The sequence below is a fragment of the Lethenteron reissneri genome, chromosome 64 (genome assembly GCF_015708825.2).
Source record: "Lethenteron reissneri isolate LAM-NWPU_2019-01 chromosome 64, ASM1570882v1, whole genome shotgun sequence".
Classification (NCBI taxonomy): Eukaryota; Metazoa; Chordata; class Hyperoartia; order Petromyzontiformes; family Petromyzontidae; genus Lethenteron; species Lethenteron reissneri.
In genome coordinates this window covers 8,191,057-8,209,586 of record NC_083842.1, presented here as the reverse complement: position 1 = coordinate 8,209,586, position 18,530 = coordinate 8,191,057, and the positions used below count along the sequence as shown (strand labels likewise).

Here is an 18,530-nt window from a genome sequence, read left to right as displayed (position 1 = left end):
AGGGGGGCCACCGGTGGTCGGGGGCTGAGGGGCGGTCACGTGGTCCCGAAGAGCTCTCGAGAACATTCGAGAAGGAGCTCGACAAACCTGGAAGGTGGGCGGGGCAAGGGGCAGAGCCAGCCTAGCCTGTGAGCATTTAATGGGAGCTCCGTGAGAAGCTCGGGGTTCTTCAAGTGTTGGTGTTGGAAGATCCATGTCGGGGAGAAGAAGCCTCTAGCCACGCGGTCCGAGACCCAGCTTGTGGTCCGGACCGGGATAGCGAACCGTGTCTAGTTCAGCCGTAGCGTGGTTAGATGGGCATTCGAGACCCGAGTGTAGAGTGTGTTGTGTTACGTGTTAATGCGGAATAAATAGTGTTGCTCCCAAGATAACGTCTGCGACTCAGTTGGACTCACTACAAGAGTGTTAACCTCGATGGTGCTTGTTAATAAAGAAGTGCCTCCAAGTCTTATTGTCCCCGAGTTAGTCACGACACGTCTAGGGTACTGTACAGGGCAAGGTTCGAGTGGGGTGAGTGAAGATGGCTGAAAACAGGTGCAGGGTACTTTATGAGGAAAGGCTCTGGAAGGGCGAGTGTAGATGCATAAAAACAGGTGGCCGGAAGGTACTGTCACAATGTTACAAGCTATGGGCAGACCAAGGCTAGAGAGGGACAGGGGCCGAGCAAGTATAAGAGGAGCGAGGCCCACGCTCGGGGCGCTTGTTCGGGGATGACGGGAGGTGGACGACATCGGCACCGACTACTCAAGATCTAAATTGTGGAAACCATCGGGGCCAACTGTTCGAGATCTACCAGATAGAAAACATTGAGCAAGATTGTTCGAGTTCATCAAATGGAAAATACTGGGGCTACAGATAATTATAACCGTTGCGAGTTGAGAAAGCCGTATTCTCACCTCTGTAAATACGTTTGTGTAAAATAAATGCAGTCATTTTAGCTGTGACGGTTCCACCTGATGACGGAGACTTGTGTTGCCTCCGAAACGTCGTGATTTATTATTTTATTTCCATTATTACTTTTATAAACTTAAAAAAAAAATTTTACCTACGTGACTTTACCGAAAAAACCTCAGAGTATGGGTATCAGGAACTAATTAGGTTCATAAGGCGAGCACTGCCATGCACTACAACAGTGCTTCTGCGCATCGCCGGCTGCGCTGTACTCTCTGCAACTCGTGAGGTAAAGTAGCAACAAAGGTCTAATAACGTGGAGCACACCCAAAAAATATATTATCACAAACAGAAAGGGAGAAAAAAGGAAATAACATATACATACCTATAACGTTAACGGAGGATCTACCGAACACAAATGATTGTAAGAGTGGACCTCCACTCTTCCCACTGAACCTATCACCACCAAGATTCACGTGGCTGCCGCGACGACCCGCTGAGCCACTGATGGTGGAGCACGTCCCGACATTCCTTAGGGGATTTCACGACTTCGTTATCCCCGACGGTCGTCGAATTAGATATTACATATGGGGTGGCGATGGAGGCGGTGAGTGGCGGTGAGTCCCTAGATCAATGAGGTGGGTTAGCTAGCCAGGTGTCTGGGGTTTCACGACACGCCTAATGTTGTTAAGCCATGGCCGCCGATGGGCAAGTGGATGCTCTCGACGCTCACGGTAGTGGGTCGCTTCTGCATCCCCATGCGATGTTACCCAGCCAACCGCAGTGATGGCAGGTGATAGGTGGGCCCTGCTGTGGAGTCGCGGTCTTCCCCCTTGGCTCCCATTCCCGCTGTCATTGCGGGATCGCCCTGCGGTGCCCGGTCTACCCACGGACCTCCGCCATCACCTCCTCTCATGGACACCTACCATCATCAATGGCAGCTGCAGTGATTCTGACCCCGCTGATGGTACTTCTCACCCGACAGTCCTGGCAGGAGGTGCAGCCGATAGGGTCGGGGCTTTCCTCCACCTGAGCCACTAGCCACTACCCGGGTCCATCAGCTCATCTCCTCTTGAGCCAGGAGACACCGGGCCACCCACAAGGAGATCTATTCCTCCTCTCCACTATAGGGAGCACCACTGTGGTGCCTCGTCCAAGCGAGGATATCCTGCTTGGCTAAGCGGCATCTAGGCACTGCGGTAGAGGGGCGACTCGGATTCCTCCTGCCTGCGTTATTGAAATGTCTTCTTTGCGTTTAATGGCGGGTTGAAGGCCTCCACGATCTCGCGACAGGCTGTTTGGGGTGTGGTCCTCCACTCTGTTGGTATTGCCTTGAAAATGGCGAGGGCCTCATCATTTAAGGCCGTCGGCAAGGTCTTCAGCGCTTCGGCCTTAGACCAGTCCAGGGCTTGATACATGGCCTCAAATTGGCGGATGAAAGACCCCCAATTGCTGCCCACCACAAACTCCTTCACCGGCCTCAGCCAGCAAGGTCGTTTTGCCACTCTCTCTCTTGCCACGGCGCCCGTCCCTGGTGATGGTGTTTCGGTTGTCACTCTAGACGCTCCCTGCTCCCCAGTCTCCGCAGCTGTCAGCCTGATAGCTCCGCCCGCCGGCTCTCCCGTCATCATGACCATTGCTCCTGGTCTCTCCTGTCTCCCAGTGAACTGCATTATTAGCTGGGAGACTTCGTCAGTGAGGCGGTCAATCCGCCTCTCCATCCGCTTTTAGTCCCCAGTCACCAGCGGCATCTGAGCAGGCAAGCTCTTTGACTGCTGTAGTTGCTGTAGCTCCTGCTCAACCAATGCCATCATTGCCTCTCCCGCAACCTTGAGGTTAGTATTCGGAGCCTCCTTTCCCGGGAAGTTCTGTCGGGTGGTCTCCTTATCAGTAGAATTCTTGTGGCTTGGGCACAACATTCTAACACCACTTCTGACACCAGTTGAAATGACACCGACGACTGTGTACTGGGAGCCTCTTTATTATAGGCCCAGGCTTTGTTCTTGCTCTTGAAGCTCGTCCATTCCCTCAAACATCCCCTTTTATTGAGACCATTTTCTCAAACTTTCCCTCAATGTTTGCAGCTTTTTCTTGTTTAAATCCTTCCTCCAATCTCTTCAAACCCTGCCTCGCGACCAATCTTCGTGGAGGCCTCTTTCTGACAATAGGAGGCCTTGGCTTACTTTCTGAATAACAGTTTGGCTGCACATTGGCTTGGGGTGAGTGTCTCTTAATTTTGATCATTACACGTACTGTATTAGCCTGTGTAAGTGTTAGAAAAGTTATAACATTGTTAGAAAAGTTATGACTACCACCATGGGAACCTCATTTGCCAGTAAAAATATAATTGGCTTTTTACCCTTCTATCTGGCAACAAAACTGACACCTTTAACAAGGAGTCATGTTTGCATAGACCACAATACCTTCAGTCATAATGCAAACAAAAAAACATAACTCTGATAATGTGCACTGTCCTTGAAGTAGATTGGTCCACACCCGAGACAGCTTTCCTTAGAGACTAGTCTCACATGGGTTGGACCAGATTACGCCAAAAGGCGCACAACTAAAAGACAATGCACCATCAGAGTATGAGAGCTCGGGGTAAGCATTTACACCATGGGAACCTCATTTGCCAGTAAAAATATGATAATTGGTTTTTTACCCTTCTATCTGGTAACAAAACTGACATCTTTTTACAAGGAGTCATGTTTGCATAGACCACAATACCTGCAGTCATAATGCAAACAAAAAACATTAAAACGTCTACTCCATAAAGTATACGTATGCTGTTTTACAGATGTTCATAGAGTAGTTCCTCGGTTAACAATGACATTGGTTGACGTTTTTTTGGTTAATGTTTTGCCTCCCATAGGTTTCGACTAACGTAAATATTTTCATTAACGGTCTATTTACGTTATGCACGCGGGTGACAATTCCAGCCAATCTGAGGGCTCGTACATGGGCTGAGCATGCCTTAGTCAATTAACGATGCCCATTTATGAGCGTTTAGATCTCGACTGGCTTTATTTACATTGCTTTCTGTTATGGCGGTGGAAACAGCTTCCTTGCACACCCAGTGATTTTTGCTTGTTTTTACAACTTATAAGTGAATAGTGATTGCAATGACCCCTAAAGTTAATTCGCAAAACGAAAAGTTAAGGAAAATAATCCTTCATAAAATCAATAAATTATTAATATCAACTTCCAATCGTCTTGGAACGAATTGATGCGTTTAACATGTAATTTCCATATTCAATTAACAGTTAATTCGGTTAACAGCTTTTATGGAACGGATTAAAAACATTAACCTTGGGACTACTGTCTCATAATTAAAGTTTGATTTAATACCATAATTTTGTTAAAATGTATTTTTCATCGTCTTCTACTCTGACATTAAATAGAAATTATAATTTTTACAACATAGTAGTGAACAATCTGCGTATTTTTTTTCATGTATTACCCAACAAACCATTACATGGTAATATTGTGCATGTGTAATGTGCGAGTGTTTTAATCTTGGTTGCACTCACAGGACATTTAGATGTACAGGCTTGCTAAGAGGACCCTGGTGCAAACCGCCTAGTGGAGGGTTTTAGTCCCAAAATCATTAATACTAATAATATTGTTTCAGCTTGAAAGGGGAGGACCACTGGTGTAGAGGTGAGGAACCACTGGTGTAGCCACCGTAGAATTGAATGCAGTGCAGTTTCAGAAATGTCTTTGTTCTAATTAAGATAAATCACAGGACAAAGGTGGTCTAGCGAGGCAACATCATTCATTCTAGCTTATGTGACTAAAGCATTGTGTAATGGTTAGCGCACTGGACTTAAAATCCAGACGACAATGGTTTAATTCGTCGATCTCCCTGCGCAGCAGTGGCAGCAATGGGGCAGGTTGATTAAATCCCCCGCCTCTGTCAACTCAGCATTATACATGTGTAATGTAGCACCCTGAGACGTCCAACAGTTGTATTTATTCAGTATCACTGGCGGACATAACAGATGAGATGTAGCTGCTACATGACGTTCCTATATAGCTGGTCAACTACATAGGCAAGACGTCGGAGTAGTCGTCCGCGCCGGTGTTGATGCAGAGGATGACGATGACAACGATGTTGATGACGATCCCCGCGACGACGATCCGGACCCCGACTCCCCAAACAGCCCCGAACCCCTATCCGCCTTTTCCGTATATCCCTATCCGCGTGCCCCCCCCCCCCTCGGCCACGCCCTTCCTCTCGACCGCTCCCAGCCTTGTTCGGTTGCTATGCACAGTCACCTCGTGTGACCCTTCTCCCGTCACCACGACCATCCCCCACACTGGGCCACGCAATGTCCTTACACATGGTTACACAAATGTTAAGTCCGTCGACTGGTTAATTGGCGTTGGGTAAACTGTGGGTTTGCCCATTTCTTCTAACACATCCGGTCTGCATGCATTTTTTTCTTTCACAAATGAATTGACTATCATACTTTGTAAAAAAAAGTCACTGCGCTCATCTTCGAGGTAATCCTGTGTCGGTGCCGAATGCAGCTATGATTTGAAATAAAATATATGGTGCGTTGTGTGCGCTTTGTTAAGATGTAACGGCGTGTACATTAAGGCAGAAATAATGTAAGTCACGATTGATAATTAACGGGGGTTGCTTGTTCAACATGGACTGTACCATGCTGCTACGCGAAGTGGCTTGTTCCACATTCCCATGTCAATTCGCAGCTCTGGGCGTGGAGTTTGCAGAAGCTGCTGGACCTCGCAGAGGTAAGATGCGTTCGTGAAATGCGGAGGTTTTAGGCTGCACGAGCCATGCTGATCTCTTTACGTAGATGTGGAGACATTGTAATGTGATACTGGTAGGAACCTCCTGGTTACACCAGCCCACAGGGGATTATTGTGTCCATCCGTCCGTCGTGCAGGGAGGGGCTGGGTGGGGAGGGTGGGGCTGGGTGGGGGGTGGGAGGGGTGGGGCTGGGTGGGGAGGGTGGGGAGGGGCAGGGTGAGGAGGGTGGGGCTGGGTGGGGAGGGGCTGGTCACCCCGTGGTGCCCTTATAAAATTCAACGTTTAACCTACTCACGCCGGCTTGTGCCCGCCCTCACAGTCGGGCATATTTGCGGAATAGACCACGCCGCCGTTGACCCTGCAGGCCATTGACCGAGCAACCCAACGTTCCTACCAGCTCCCTCCGCAGGAATGTGTTAAAGCAAGGTTGTGCAAGAATTAGTAGGTCGGGGTTCATTCAGAGCCCTGACTTCTTATGGGGGAGGGGAGGGGGGTGATGGAATTCTGGATCTGTTTCTGTTTCCCTCTCAGTAGCCCCTGTCTCACTGCATCTTACTTGTCTTTACTCGTTTATCCTTCTCACCGTGTACCGAGGAATGAGTCTGTGTCTTCATGTTTCTGTGTGTCTGTTTCAGTGTTTATGTGATGTATGGATCAAATCAAATCACCTGGAATGCACCCTGTCAGTGCTTCGAAGCTAAGATGTGTTGAGCCTGGATAGTGCTGGAATATACGACCACCATGAATAAAACAGGCGTTACAAGCTACTGTGGGTCTACGTTGTAGGCAGCAGACATTGCATTTCTGGCCAATTTACAACTTCAATGTTCCCCGCTTTCACCAATCGGCCTTGGCCAGCATGATAATGTATGGTAAAGGAAATTCCACACCCCCACACGGCATGGTGAGGTCCTCATTCATAATTCCACTGACAGAATTCCTATACTATACCGGCGTGTCTTGCTTTACGAGCGTTCTTTCTACGAGAATTCGCTAAAACGAGCAATTTAAATTTAGACCCATTCGCAAAAACGAGCAAGTGTTTACTTCGAAAAATACTGTGTGCGTCCCGTGGCGGTCGGGGGCGCACGGTGGCCCGCGTCTGCTTGTTTACCAGCCCTCCTGTGCAGTGCCCGCTTGTTTCGTCGTTTGGGGGGAGGGTGCCTCGTGGTGGCACTGCAATGGGTGGGTGCAGTTGGGGTCAGTGGCGGTACTAATTAATTACAGGCGCCGAGAACAGGAAGTCGCGCTGGATCCCGCATCCCCGCATCGTGGCTATAAATCACGCAACCCCGGTTCCAGTCCGAGCCACGGCTAACATCAGTGGCGAGTGATATTTAAACCTCCGGTCCTGCACCGCTGCCTCCCTCCACCCACTCATATCTACCCATTAATTCCAGGCTCCTGCAAGCACTGTGGTTCTTCAAGTGTTACATTTGATGTTTTATAACTTTATTTTAAAATGATCAATTGTATTTCTCACCTAGAAAAGATGGTCAAGAGTGGAACATTTTGGGGCTGAAACGTAGCTCAGCTCCATTGGAACCTCAGTTGCCAGTAGAAAAATATGATAATTGTTTTTTTACCCTTTCATCTGGCAACAAAACTGACACCTTTATACAAGGGATCATGTTTGCATTAACCACAGCACTTGCGGTCAAAATACAAACAAAAAGACAACTCTGGTAATGAATGCACTGCCTTTGAAATTGATTGGTCCACACCCGAGACAGCTTTCCTTCGAGCCAAAAGGCGCACGTGCGCCTTTTGGCGTCATCTGGTCCAACACCATGTGAGACTAGGCTCTAAGGAAAGCTGTCTCGGGTGTGAACTAATCAACTTCAAGGACAGTGCATACATAATCAGAGTTATGTTTTTTGTTTGCATTATGACTGCAGGTATTGTGGTCTATGCAAACATGACTCCTCGTATCAAAAAAGGTGTCAGTTTTGTTGCCAGATAAAAGGGTAAAAAAACAATTATCGTAGCTCAGCTTTTAACATGAGAGTCGATGGGAAAACGATGATCGTTTAACGAGTTTTCGCTTACCGAGCAATTTCCGCATAACATCTCGATCATTCAGCGAGACATGCCTGTATTTCTGTGTTTCTCTGTGTCTTAACCCTCCTAATTTTAGCACACGATAACTGTGTCTCTATGGTGTGTATGTTTACCGAATTCGTTTAAAATCCTAGTGACCAATGCTTTTTTCCATGTGCATGCAGCACATGTTGCTTATACAGTAGTTGAAAATTGCCTTGGGCTGCTGCTTTTAGGTTTACTCAATCAAAAAATGGTACCACAAATGGGATGGCAATGATGTGATCAACACTCTCACTGACCTCTAAAGACTCACAAATTCGGCGCGTTTTCCTTACTCATTGCTTGCTGCATTACCGATTCAAATGCATTTTAGGTCTCTGAGCATTGACATTTGTGTGATTGCTAATAGCATCCCTCCCAGCACCCTCCCCCCCCTCAAAGGGTACATCTTCAAACGTAAGATGCCGTGTAGGTTACTTCTAGTTCTACAAGGAATTTGTTGCATACATCTGTATATTGTAAAGTCAAGTCACGTTCGTTGTAGTGCCCAAGAGTGAATTGCCCGATTGTTTGTTAACGGGGCTGTTAAATTGGTACAGTACAGGGACCGGCGGGCTGATACTGATACACGGAACTTGTATCTCTTAGTGTTGGGCGAGGCAATGGATTCAGCGTGCGTGGCCGTGCCCTTCGTCACGCTAACTAAATCATTAATCTTCACATTTTTGTTCTCGAAGTGCTGCTGCTGATGCTGCCACCCGTGGGCGACATTAAAAGGTATGGCTGTGCATCTACTTTCTGGCGCTACTGCTTGCAAAAGGGGCTCCAAACTAAAGGGAGGTCTCTAAACGGTATTTAAAAATCCATTATCGCATCTTTAAAAAGCAATGTTTTAAAATAAACGTTTGCTTTCATCAATGGCTTTCGACTGCAAAAGTATAAGTGTTACTGTTTGCAGAGTTTACAACCTTCCCAATCGCTAATAACGTATTCCAGTGGTGTCCAAACCCTTATGCATTGAAGGCCAGGTTATCCATAATAGAGGTTTTTGGGTTAGATCGCGTAAATATATAAATGTGTCGTTAAAACCCACCACCACCCGACAGCCAACTAGTAAGGGTTGTCACGTAAACAGAACATGCCATTTCGTCACTAGTATTGGTCGCAAAAGCCTACGTGTTAAAAAGGACAGATTAAATAACACGCCAAGATCCACAGGCAATTATAAAACATGTCTAACGTAACGTATACGCTTTATTTACAACATGTGTATTAAGAGCACACGGAGGTGACACTTGCAGCCAAGTCCTGCAGATAAATCGAAGGTGAGCTGAATGTCTGGTGCTACACAGACTCATGAGTGCTTTTACACCGCTGGACAGATTCACCATCGAATGCGCCTAACCCCGTTAAATTGCTGGAACGTACCAACCACCATATGGATTCAACTGGTGTTAATAGCCTGCTGTCGGGCTACATTGTGGGCAGCAGAGAGCGGTGCTGGAACATCAATTGTTGTACTGTACGTCTGTGTTCCCATGTCTATGCTGCCCACCTTTAATGTGCACTAACCAGCATGAAGTACGCTACAAATAACCCCCAACATGACCCATAGCGTAGGGAGTCCCTTATATCTTATCGTAATTTAAATAGCGCAGTGTATTGAAAAAAGTTCTGCAATGTACATGTGCATTGTGACCGGTTCTGGTCGAACATCATTTGTAAAGTGTGGGAAGTCTACAGCAGCGGTCTTTCCGTGCAGACTGGTGTCTTTTCACCGCAAGCCCGGCTTCTTTTCTTACAGCACTGGCAGCTAAATCAATAAGGGTCGCTCAGTGTCAGGGAATGAAAGGCAGGGACAAAGAATGTAGCCCCGCAACCCACATCTCTCCACTATGACACACATGGTATATCCCACAATAACAAGCCAGAGACTCCCATGCGAATATCCTCAGGCATGAGCAGTGATAGCTACACTACCATGGATATGCATTACTGTTGACCAAGGGGCACACTTTTGGGTGACATGTTCGTGGTTTTGTTTCACATACAAATGAACAATAAAATTAACTTTTGAGACATACACCGTCATATACCAACACACAGTGACCAGGAGGACCGGTGTGGACATTGTACCTGCAGTTTTAATTAATAATACAATTGTCATGGGGAACTCTCCCCCTAAGTATATTTTCCAATTAAAGTTCCGTCATTGAAGGTATGAACATACCAAGTCTCATCCAGAGCTTCTTGACTATTCCAAAGAATAAACGCCAACAACCTATAACCTTGCAAAAAATAACGAACCATGCAGCCCAGGGAAGAATCCCAATGGAGTAACCAATGAGGACTCGACTATATGGTCAACATGCTCATGCTGCATGAAGTGCCAATTGTATCATTGTCTGTACACCAATAACCTTACATTTTATAAAAGGGTCCCACAACACCAAAACATTATTTATTTTTGAAGTAGCTGTTCTGGGAAATATGTATGTTGTCCTCAGACATGAAATGTCTGGTTTATGTTAATTGAATACACCACTCAGGACAATGCATTTCATGTTCTTCACCCGTATTTCGTTATTTTGAAACAGTAATATCCCGGTTTATGTCGGGGATGCGTTCCTGAAATGTGAGACGAATATCGAAACGACGTAAATCAAAGCAATTTACAGGGGAGGTGGAGGCGAAGGTTAAGGCGATCCATATTTAATTTAATAACGTGACGAAGTATTTGCGAAACGACTTAAAAGGGGGGAATGTTAATCGGGGTATTACTGTAATATTATTCCCAATCTGTGTCCTGAGTTTTTTTAAGCCTCAAAGTTGATAACCCAAATATTAGGAGAGACTTCAGGTGGGATGCCTAGGTGGTGAGGGCAGGGAAACACGGGAGAGGAGAGAGCAACACCGCGGAGTGCAGCCCAAATTGAAGCAATCAGGGCTCAACATCAACGACAAAGAGCCACAGGGGACAGCCGTTTGCTGAGTAACTGAGAGAGCCCCCAGCTAAATGTCATCACATATACAAAGGCAAAAGTCACATGTGTAGCCTACAAATACTGTTGGGGCAAGTGCTGAGAGCAAGCACCTATGGAGGCGGATACGGCACATAAACGGTTGTCTGTCCAGCACCACCGCCAGCCGTCTTTACCTCCGCGCTGCTAATGTTTGCATACTGCACCAGGAACAGTGCACATTGAAGGCTGAGTTGACATTTGGGACGCTCAGAACTGGTTCAGATTATCACTCGCCACTCATATCAGCTTTGGCCAAAATTCACTGTACCACGAACCTGGTTGCAAAAGTTCGTAGCACAGTGCGCGAACCAATTTTCCACAGCTCCCCACACACAGCAATTCATCCAGTGCTGTACATAAAACAGTACATTCGCACACTCAATCGTTAACCATGGGCTGTACCATGTGCAATGTGGTTGGAGGGGGTGTTCTCTTTCACAATGTGAATGTGAGCTTGCACGAGGCGTGGAGGCATCAGCTGCGTTAACCGTGATGATCACAGTCACAAACGGAATACATTTTTGAATTGTGACTGGTTCATATAACTGCGGGCGTGCTCTGAGTAAAGTCTTACATACTGCTGCAGGTTTCAAGATTAGAGTTTAATCGCCCAACCCCAACGATATCAAGGATAAATAAAAACATGCAATGAACGTAGCAACAACGCTTAAAGGGGTCACACATGGCACTTGTTTTTCTCTTGAAAAATCTGAATTGGGAAGGGAATTTCACATTTGTTTGATCCATCAACCCTCCCCTCCAGTGCTGGATTACAGGGGTGTGCTGCCACCACCCGGCAGCTTATGTAATTGCCATTGGGTATTGGTAAAGACTTAGGGTAATTTTTTTAAAATAAAAATAATATACTGTGCAACGAGAAAGTTCAACGTTTACTTACAGTGTCTGTATGGTTTTATATATATATATTTGCCATCGGTAATAAGTGCAATGCAAATTTTGTTAATGGTGTGTGCTTTAGTTAGAGTATTGTACCATGAAGTGGTTAATCTCGATGAGTCGGAAGACTTTTGAGTGGGGTCCTGTATAAACACGTTTTTTTTTTTAATGCCGTTATGAAATGTTTGGTGTGTGTGCAGAATACTTAGATAAAACCCACACAGATGATGGGGCGACACTGACAGTTCTGCACTAATAGATTCAACTACACTTTCGAACCATTCTTCCTTTTCAGATTATACTCTTCTCAAATCTGGAAACACTGAGCAGCGTAGTTGACTACGTACGGTGCGAAAAAAGTTCAACATACATACAGGTAAGCTATTGCATACAACGAGAAATGTTACAAAATCAATGTTCAGGTGAGGAAATAATCATATATTTTTCACGTGTTTTTACTACGTGAAGGCCACTTTTATAATCGTTAAACTCTTGCGGAATATCTTCACTCTATTGCCCACTGTGTAACATGTTGCTAGCATTCAGACGCTGTCTCACCGACAGACCTGGTCTTCACCTGAGGACGGCTGCTGGCGTTGTGGCCGAAACGTCGTGAGAATTATTTTATTATGTTTTATTTTTTTTATTTTATTACTTCCCTTCTACGTGACTTTACCGAAAGAACCAAGAAGATGAATCCCTGCAGTCACGAAAGCTTTAAATCGAAATTTAAATCGAAAAATGTTGCTAGTAGTTGATACAGTCGTGGAATGGGGCTTCTCTTCAGTAAGGCATATCCTGGTCTGCCTGGCGATTTTTATCCCGGTGTTCCTGGCTGCGCGAGCTGTTCTCTGTGAGGTGAAGTCATCCATTCGCCCAATGGGCTTTCCCCCAGGTCCGAGAGCACTCCCCCTCGTGGGAAATATATCCATATTCAGTCAAAAGAAACTGCATGTTGTAATGCAGCAGTTGGCTGCGGAATATGGGAGTGTGTGCAGCATAATGTTGGGCAAGATTCCAATTGTGCTGGTAAGTGGCTACCAGGCAGTCAAGGAGGTTTTGGTGCATCAAGGTCATGACTTTGCTGGCCGGCCATTTACTCCTTTCACCACAAAAATCACAAAACAACTCGGGCCTCATCACCGCTCCATATGGTGATGCTTGGAAGCAGCATCGCAGGTTTACTCTGTCGACATTGCGCAGTTTTGGTTTTGGCAAGGCGTCCATAGAAGATCGAATCTTGACAGAAATACGTTACCTAATTGAAATATTCCGGCAAGAAGCGTCATCATTTGACCCTCATTTTAACTTAAACAATGCTATGGGCAACATAATTTGTTCCCTAGTGACTGGAACCCGCTTTGAATACAATGACAAGCAGTTCCAATCCTTGTTGCACCTCCTAGAGGAAAACCTACAACTACAAGCAGGACCAGTGGGAGCACTATGTAACATATTACCTTTTTTATGGACCTGCCTGGACCGCAACAGAGAATATTAAAAAACATGGCAAGGATTCATAATTTTTATTGAGGACATAATATCCAAACATTACACAACACGGAATACACAAAACCCCAGGGATTTGATTGACACCTACCTGACCCAGTTTGAGAATGACAAGGACAATCCCAACAGCAGCTTCTCAGAAGAGAATCTCATGTTGATATTAGACCTCTTTGTTGCTGGCACAGAGACCACTTTCACCACGTTACGCTGGGGCCTGCTCTTTATGATGATATACCCTGACATTCAAGCCCGTTGCCACGAGGAGATTGACAGGGTTGTTGGATTAAAGCGACTGCCACACACGGAGGACAGACACAACCTGCCATACGTACAGTAGATGCCGTGATCCATGAGATACAGCGATTTGGCAGCAATGTTGTTCCACTTGGTGTGGGGCACACAACCACCAAGGATGTAGTGTTCCAGGAATATTTGATTCCAAAGAACACACTGGTAATGTTAAACTTGATGTCTGTTCTCAATGATGAAAGCCAGTGGAAAACACACAAATTCAATCCTAACAACTTCCTAGATATAAATGGTCAGTTTGTCAAGCCAGACACATTCCTACCATTCTCCGCTGGCCCCCGTATATGTTTGGGAGAACATCTGGCCAAAGTGGAGCTTTTTATTTCCTTCATATCGCTACTGCAGCATTTGAGAATTATTGGCCTGACACTGTCTCATCACCTTCCCTGGAGTCTATTTCCCAGGCTACACCAGCTCCCCAGCCATACAAACTAAGCCTTCCTTTGCGCAACTAAATACAGGCATGTATGTATTGGCCCTTGTTGGTAACATTCTATAGCTGGGTTCATTAATTGAAGGCCTCCTTATGCCATGTCTGTCATGCGGGTTTGACCATGCATCATCGTACTTTGTTGGCAGCAGAAGACTATGCAGAAAAATGTATTGTTGCTCCAACAGAAATGTTCCCTACCTTTACCAACCTGGACTCACCAGAAATACGGTCATATAATCTCCTTAACCCGCAGAATGTGTGGAGGCCCTCATTTAGGTATTAGAGATATATATTAGTTGTATATTGTTCATGTACAGCATAACATAAAAGGATGCACACTACCAGTTGTTGGACCATGTCTTGCAATGGATGTATAGAAACATCGCTTGCATGTTTAAACAAAATATAATTTACTATTTTCTAAATAGATGGAAAACAATATTGTCCTATATATAATATGAGTAGCTCAATAGGAGAACACAAGTGGTCCTGCATGGAATACTTAAAGTTGTATGGAATAGGAAAAATGATCTACATGGCTGGACATGAGACAATATTACACCATTAATAGGATTGAAAAAAGGCATGAGTTGATAGTGTCAGGGCCCACCCTCTCATCCCCTGTGGTACTCATCACTGATGCTTCGGCATCAGGGAGCACGCCTCTAGCGTGGGGGCTGTCATGGCATACAGTACTTCCAGCCAGCTGCGCCCACATTCTCGCCAGTATCGGAGCATCGGCATTCTTATAAAAGTATTTTCGTGTTACCACACACATGCTATGACTAATTGATTTAAAAATACTCACACATGAGCTTTCACACATACGCACACCACAAATGCACAATACAGGCAGACCTCCAATAGCACGACCCTGGATAAGGTTGATTCGTTATAGCACTCATTGACCTGGAAAATATTTTTTCAAAAAAATCTAGGAACATGCAGCAGTGGTGGCCGAGGAAACGTACCCACCCCCATAATTGGCTCAGCCAATACACTCGAAGCCAACTAGACCCCACCTCCCGCAATTAGATTACATTTAAAATCGATGTTTTCTCTCTCAATGTTATTACAGTACATTTAGCCACGTGAGAACTCACATGACCAGGGTATAGTCTGGGGCTCCATCTAAAAGAAACATTCACCACAGAAATTTTGACTGAAGGCATCACGAATATAACAGAGGTCCTGGAGCTCTGGAGCACAGTAGAATTCACTCATGTGTACGGTATATAACTGATGTTAGAACCAACATTTATTTATTTATGAAATAATGTTTGCCGTCATTATTATTAGCGCTGTTACCAATACCTGAATGAAGCCCTCATATATTGCTTATACGAAAGAAATAACGCTGTCAGGAATGCATCCCTATATATATACAACAATATAATGACCCCTTTTAGTTCTTATTCGATTAGCGCTCACTTTTCTAGGAGCGCTAAGTGAGGTACTTAGCACTTGTGATATTCTCATCAAAGTCACATGGCCTTCAACATGTTCTTACGAACATGCACGAGTCTAGACAATGTGCAGCTTTTGTGAGTTTACTTGGGCGAAACAAATCCCGGCTAGGGCGTGGCCAAGCCACGCCGAGGGGAATACAGGGTGACCCAAAAAAAAGGGGCCCCGTGCACACGGGGCCTATTAGAGTTGGGGCCCGTTTTTTTTGGGTCACCCTGTATAAGCAGCGGAGAGCAAGAGCTGCCGGTTCTGGGATTGAACTCGTCTCATTGTCACTGTCGTCGTCGCTGTCGTCATCGCTGCCCTCGTCGATGCTGCCTTTGCCCGATCATCGCGCGGCCGGACAGTAGTTGGCTGTCCCGTTAGACGCCGTCGGTACAACGCGGAGAGGGTCGTGTCTGGGACGCATCGTACGGCAGCGGAGTCGTGTGGGGGCCGTCGGCCCCCGGGGTCCCTCCCGCCTGCATCCCCTATTCGTTTACGTTACCCCACCTCCCTATTACCCGCTACGGTTTCGCCGGCATTCGAACGCGACGCCCCTACGGTTACAGCCTCGCGCCGCGCTCCCACGCTGCGAGCATACGTGCGCACATCATCGTCGATCAAACGCCGTGCTCGCAGTATAGCCCTGTGCGGCACGTTCCCAATGCGCATCCGTATTATACACGTAGTGAACGTGCGCGCACACACGCATACAGCTCCACACGCGATACCCACTCTTGCGCCGCTCTGCGCAGCGCTCGCCGCCTGCTGGCCGCTCACGTTATGAGCGCGCACCTGGGGGACGCCGATTACGCACGCACGCCCACACACACGCCGCTCCACGTACTCCAACTCAACTCACGTTATACTCGCGCACCTGTATCACACACGGAGTGAACACACGCGACACCCACTCTCGCACCGCTCTGCGCAGCGCTCCCCCGAGGCGAGCCGCAGCACCACAGAATCACTGCGTACCCACGCGCAACCCGCGCGCTCAGCTCCGCGCAGCACTCACTCACGTGGCGAACCACTGTGCACACAGCGCACCCACACGCTCACACTGCACGACAAGATCACGCGAGACCACGCTTCGCTATTAATGATTTATTATATGCCACCTGCGAATTGATGTGGAATCAGTGAGTCGACGAGGCTGGCCTATTCCACTAAACCTGTACCTATTCCCTATTTATCGGCTTACGATACCCTACTTCACCTCCCCACTCACTGTTTGGTGCCCGCGGAGGTTCGCTGCTCTCTGCGCTAACAGCGTACCTCGATGCGTCGCACGGACGTCCGGGTCGCTGGCTGGAACTCCTGCTGGTCCGCTGGCCTGGAGAGAAGGGGCGATTTCCCCTCTCCGCTCCTCTATTTATCCTCCCTACCTCAAAGGGGATGCTGCGCTGAACAATCGGCTCGTGCACCCCAAGCCCGCGCACGGCGGTTCCCGGGCGCTGTTGATATGCTAATCAGTGCGCGACGTTGGCGGCGTACATCCTAATTACTCCCTTACCCTTCCTAACAATGGGGCCTGCGCGCTCAAGCGCAATTATCCCAACCCTCCATGACTATGCGCAACAGCCCCTGTGACCCCGCTATTCATGCTGTCTCGTGCCTCCCCTGCTTGCCCCGTCGACTCGTGGGGGTGTGTGTGGGGGGAAATGCACCTCAACCGCGGTGGCCGAATGCCCCACGCCGCGACCACACCATATTAAGGCCGGCAGCAGCGCCGCGGTACCACGTAGCACGGGGGAGGTCATCCAATTCCCTGATCGCCGGAAACCGTGAGAATTAATCCCGATAAGGGTCTCTCGGATAAAAACCGGTCGATCAGGTAACCTTCCCTTCCAGCTCTATGGGGGGGGGGGGGGATGCGTGCGGGTGTGTGCTTATGTGGGGCGGGTGATGGGGGGCAGTGCGGTGGGGGAAGCCGGGCGGCTCCCTGGCTCGGCAGAGCGGCCCCGTCGCTGTGGCACCACATAGCCCCCCGGGGTGCCAGTCCCCGTCCCGGGTTGACTTGAGCACCTCGCCTGGGTTGCCCCCACGAGGTATCGCCGCAGGGTCCGCGGGATTCGCCCGGCCCTTGTGGCTGGCCTCGGGGGTGGCGGCTCCGTCTCCTGGGGCTCCGGCGGTGGTCTCCTCCTCCATTCCAACGGCTCCCCTCGGCCCCTGGCACCTGCGGGCTGGGGAACAAACTCAGAGGCGGTGGGGTTTAAGGGTCGCCGTCCTCGTCGCCCCCGGCCCCGCCCGGGGCCCCTCGGAGCCCTGGGCTCCGTGGGGCCCATATACTGCGCGAGGCCCCCGGGCACGGGGGATGCGGGTACTCCGGGATTTCGGGGCCTTCGGGTGACGGGGTTCTCTCTCGCCGGGGCCGCTTTCCACGGTTTTAAGCGGCGGACATTGACCACCGTCTCTCGACCCTTCTCCCCGCCATCAATTAGTACCGTCCAGGGGGAGATCTGTCGCACCACGGTCCAGGGTCCCCGCCAGTAGGTCGTCAGTTTCCCCACCTGCCCGGCCCCGACGCGAGGGGTGTGTAGCCACACCTTAGCACCTGTCAGGAATAAGGGGGGTTCCATGCGGGGTCGGGTGCCCTGTTCCTGCCGCCGATGCGCGGCTTCCCCTTGCGGGTATGCTCGGCCTCGGGCTTCTCGTAGGGTCTCCAACAGGTGTTCCACGGGGCGGCTTCCCTCCTCCGGCTGGGGGGAAGGGACGCCGAATGGCAGATCTGCGGGTAAACGAGACTCACGGCCGAACATCATTAAAAACGGGGTTTGTCCCGTCGACGTGTGTACGGTGGTGGCGTAGGCGAAAAGGGCGTAGGGGAGGTGTTCATCCCAATCCCGTTGATTTGCGGCCGCCATACGTTTGAGTTTCCCCGATAAGGTCTGATTCATGCGCTCCACCATCCCGTTCGCCTGGGGGTGGTACGCTGTGGTTCGGTCCTTCTGGATTCCGAACTCTCGGCACAGTGCCTGGAACAACTCGGCCTCGAACTCGCTACCCTGGTCGGTGAGGACTCGTTCTGGGATCCCGTGCTTAAGTACGTAGTGTTCCACAAATGCCCGGGCCACCACCAAGGCCGTTTTATCAGGGATGGCCACTGCCACGGGGTAGCGGGTGAAATACTCTACTGCGACTAGGATATATCGGTTGCCTCGATGGGATCGCGGGAATGGCCCCTGTAGGTCGATCC

General features: G+C 48.4%; 2 protein-coding genes and 1 pseudogene across 4 annotated transcripts in view; all 3 read left to right on the top strand.

Annotated features, from left to right (window-relative positions):
• The first annotated feature begins 5,619 nt into the window (after window positions 1-5,619).
• The window catches only part of LOC133359237 (cytochrome P450 2C31-like), a 30,333-nt gene continuing 17,422 nt past the window's right edge, over window positions 5,620-18,530 (top strand). For 2 of the 3 annotated variants that reach the window (XM_061577698.1, XM_061577699.1), the window contains exons 1-4: window positions 5,633-5,649; window positions 8,449-8,488; window positions 8,989-9,036; window positions 11,927-12,007. The gene's annotated coding sequence lies outside the window, so the exon portion shown is untranslated. Of the gene's footprint in view, window positions 5,650-8,448; window positions 9,037-11,926; window positions 12,008-18,530 lie in introns of all 3 variants that reach the window. The other variant, XM_061577700.1, reaches the window with a different exon arrangement.
• On the top strand, window positions 12,199-13,275 carry LOC133359238 (cytochrome P450 2J2-like; annotated as a pseudogene).
• Window positions 13,160-15,577, top strand: LOC133359007 (cytochrome P450 2D6-like; the record flags this gene model as incomplete). Its single annotated transcript, XM_061577381.1, is given in 2 exon segments — window positions 13,160-13,468; window positions 13,471-15,577. Coding segments are annotated over 2 exon segments (723 nt in total), but the record flags the coding sequence as incomplete, so codon positions are not given.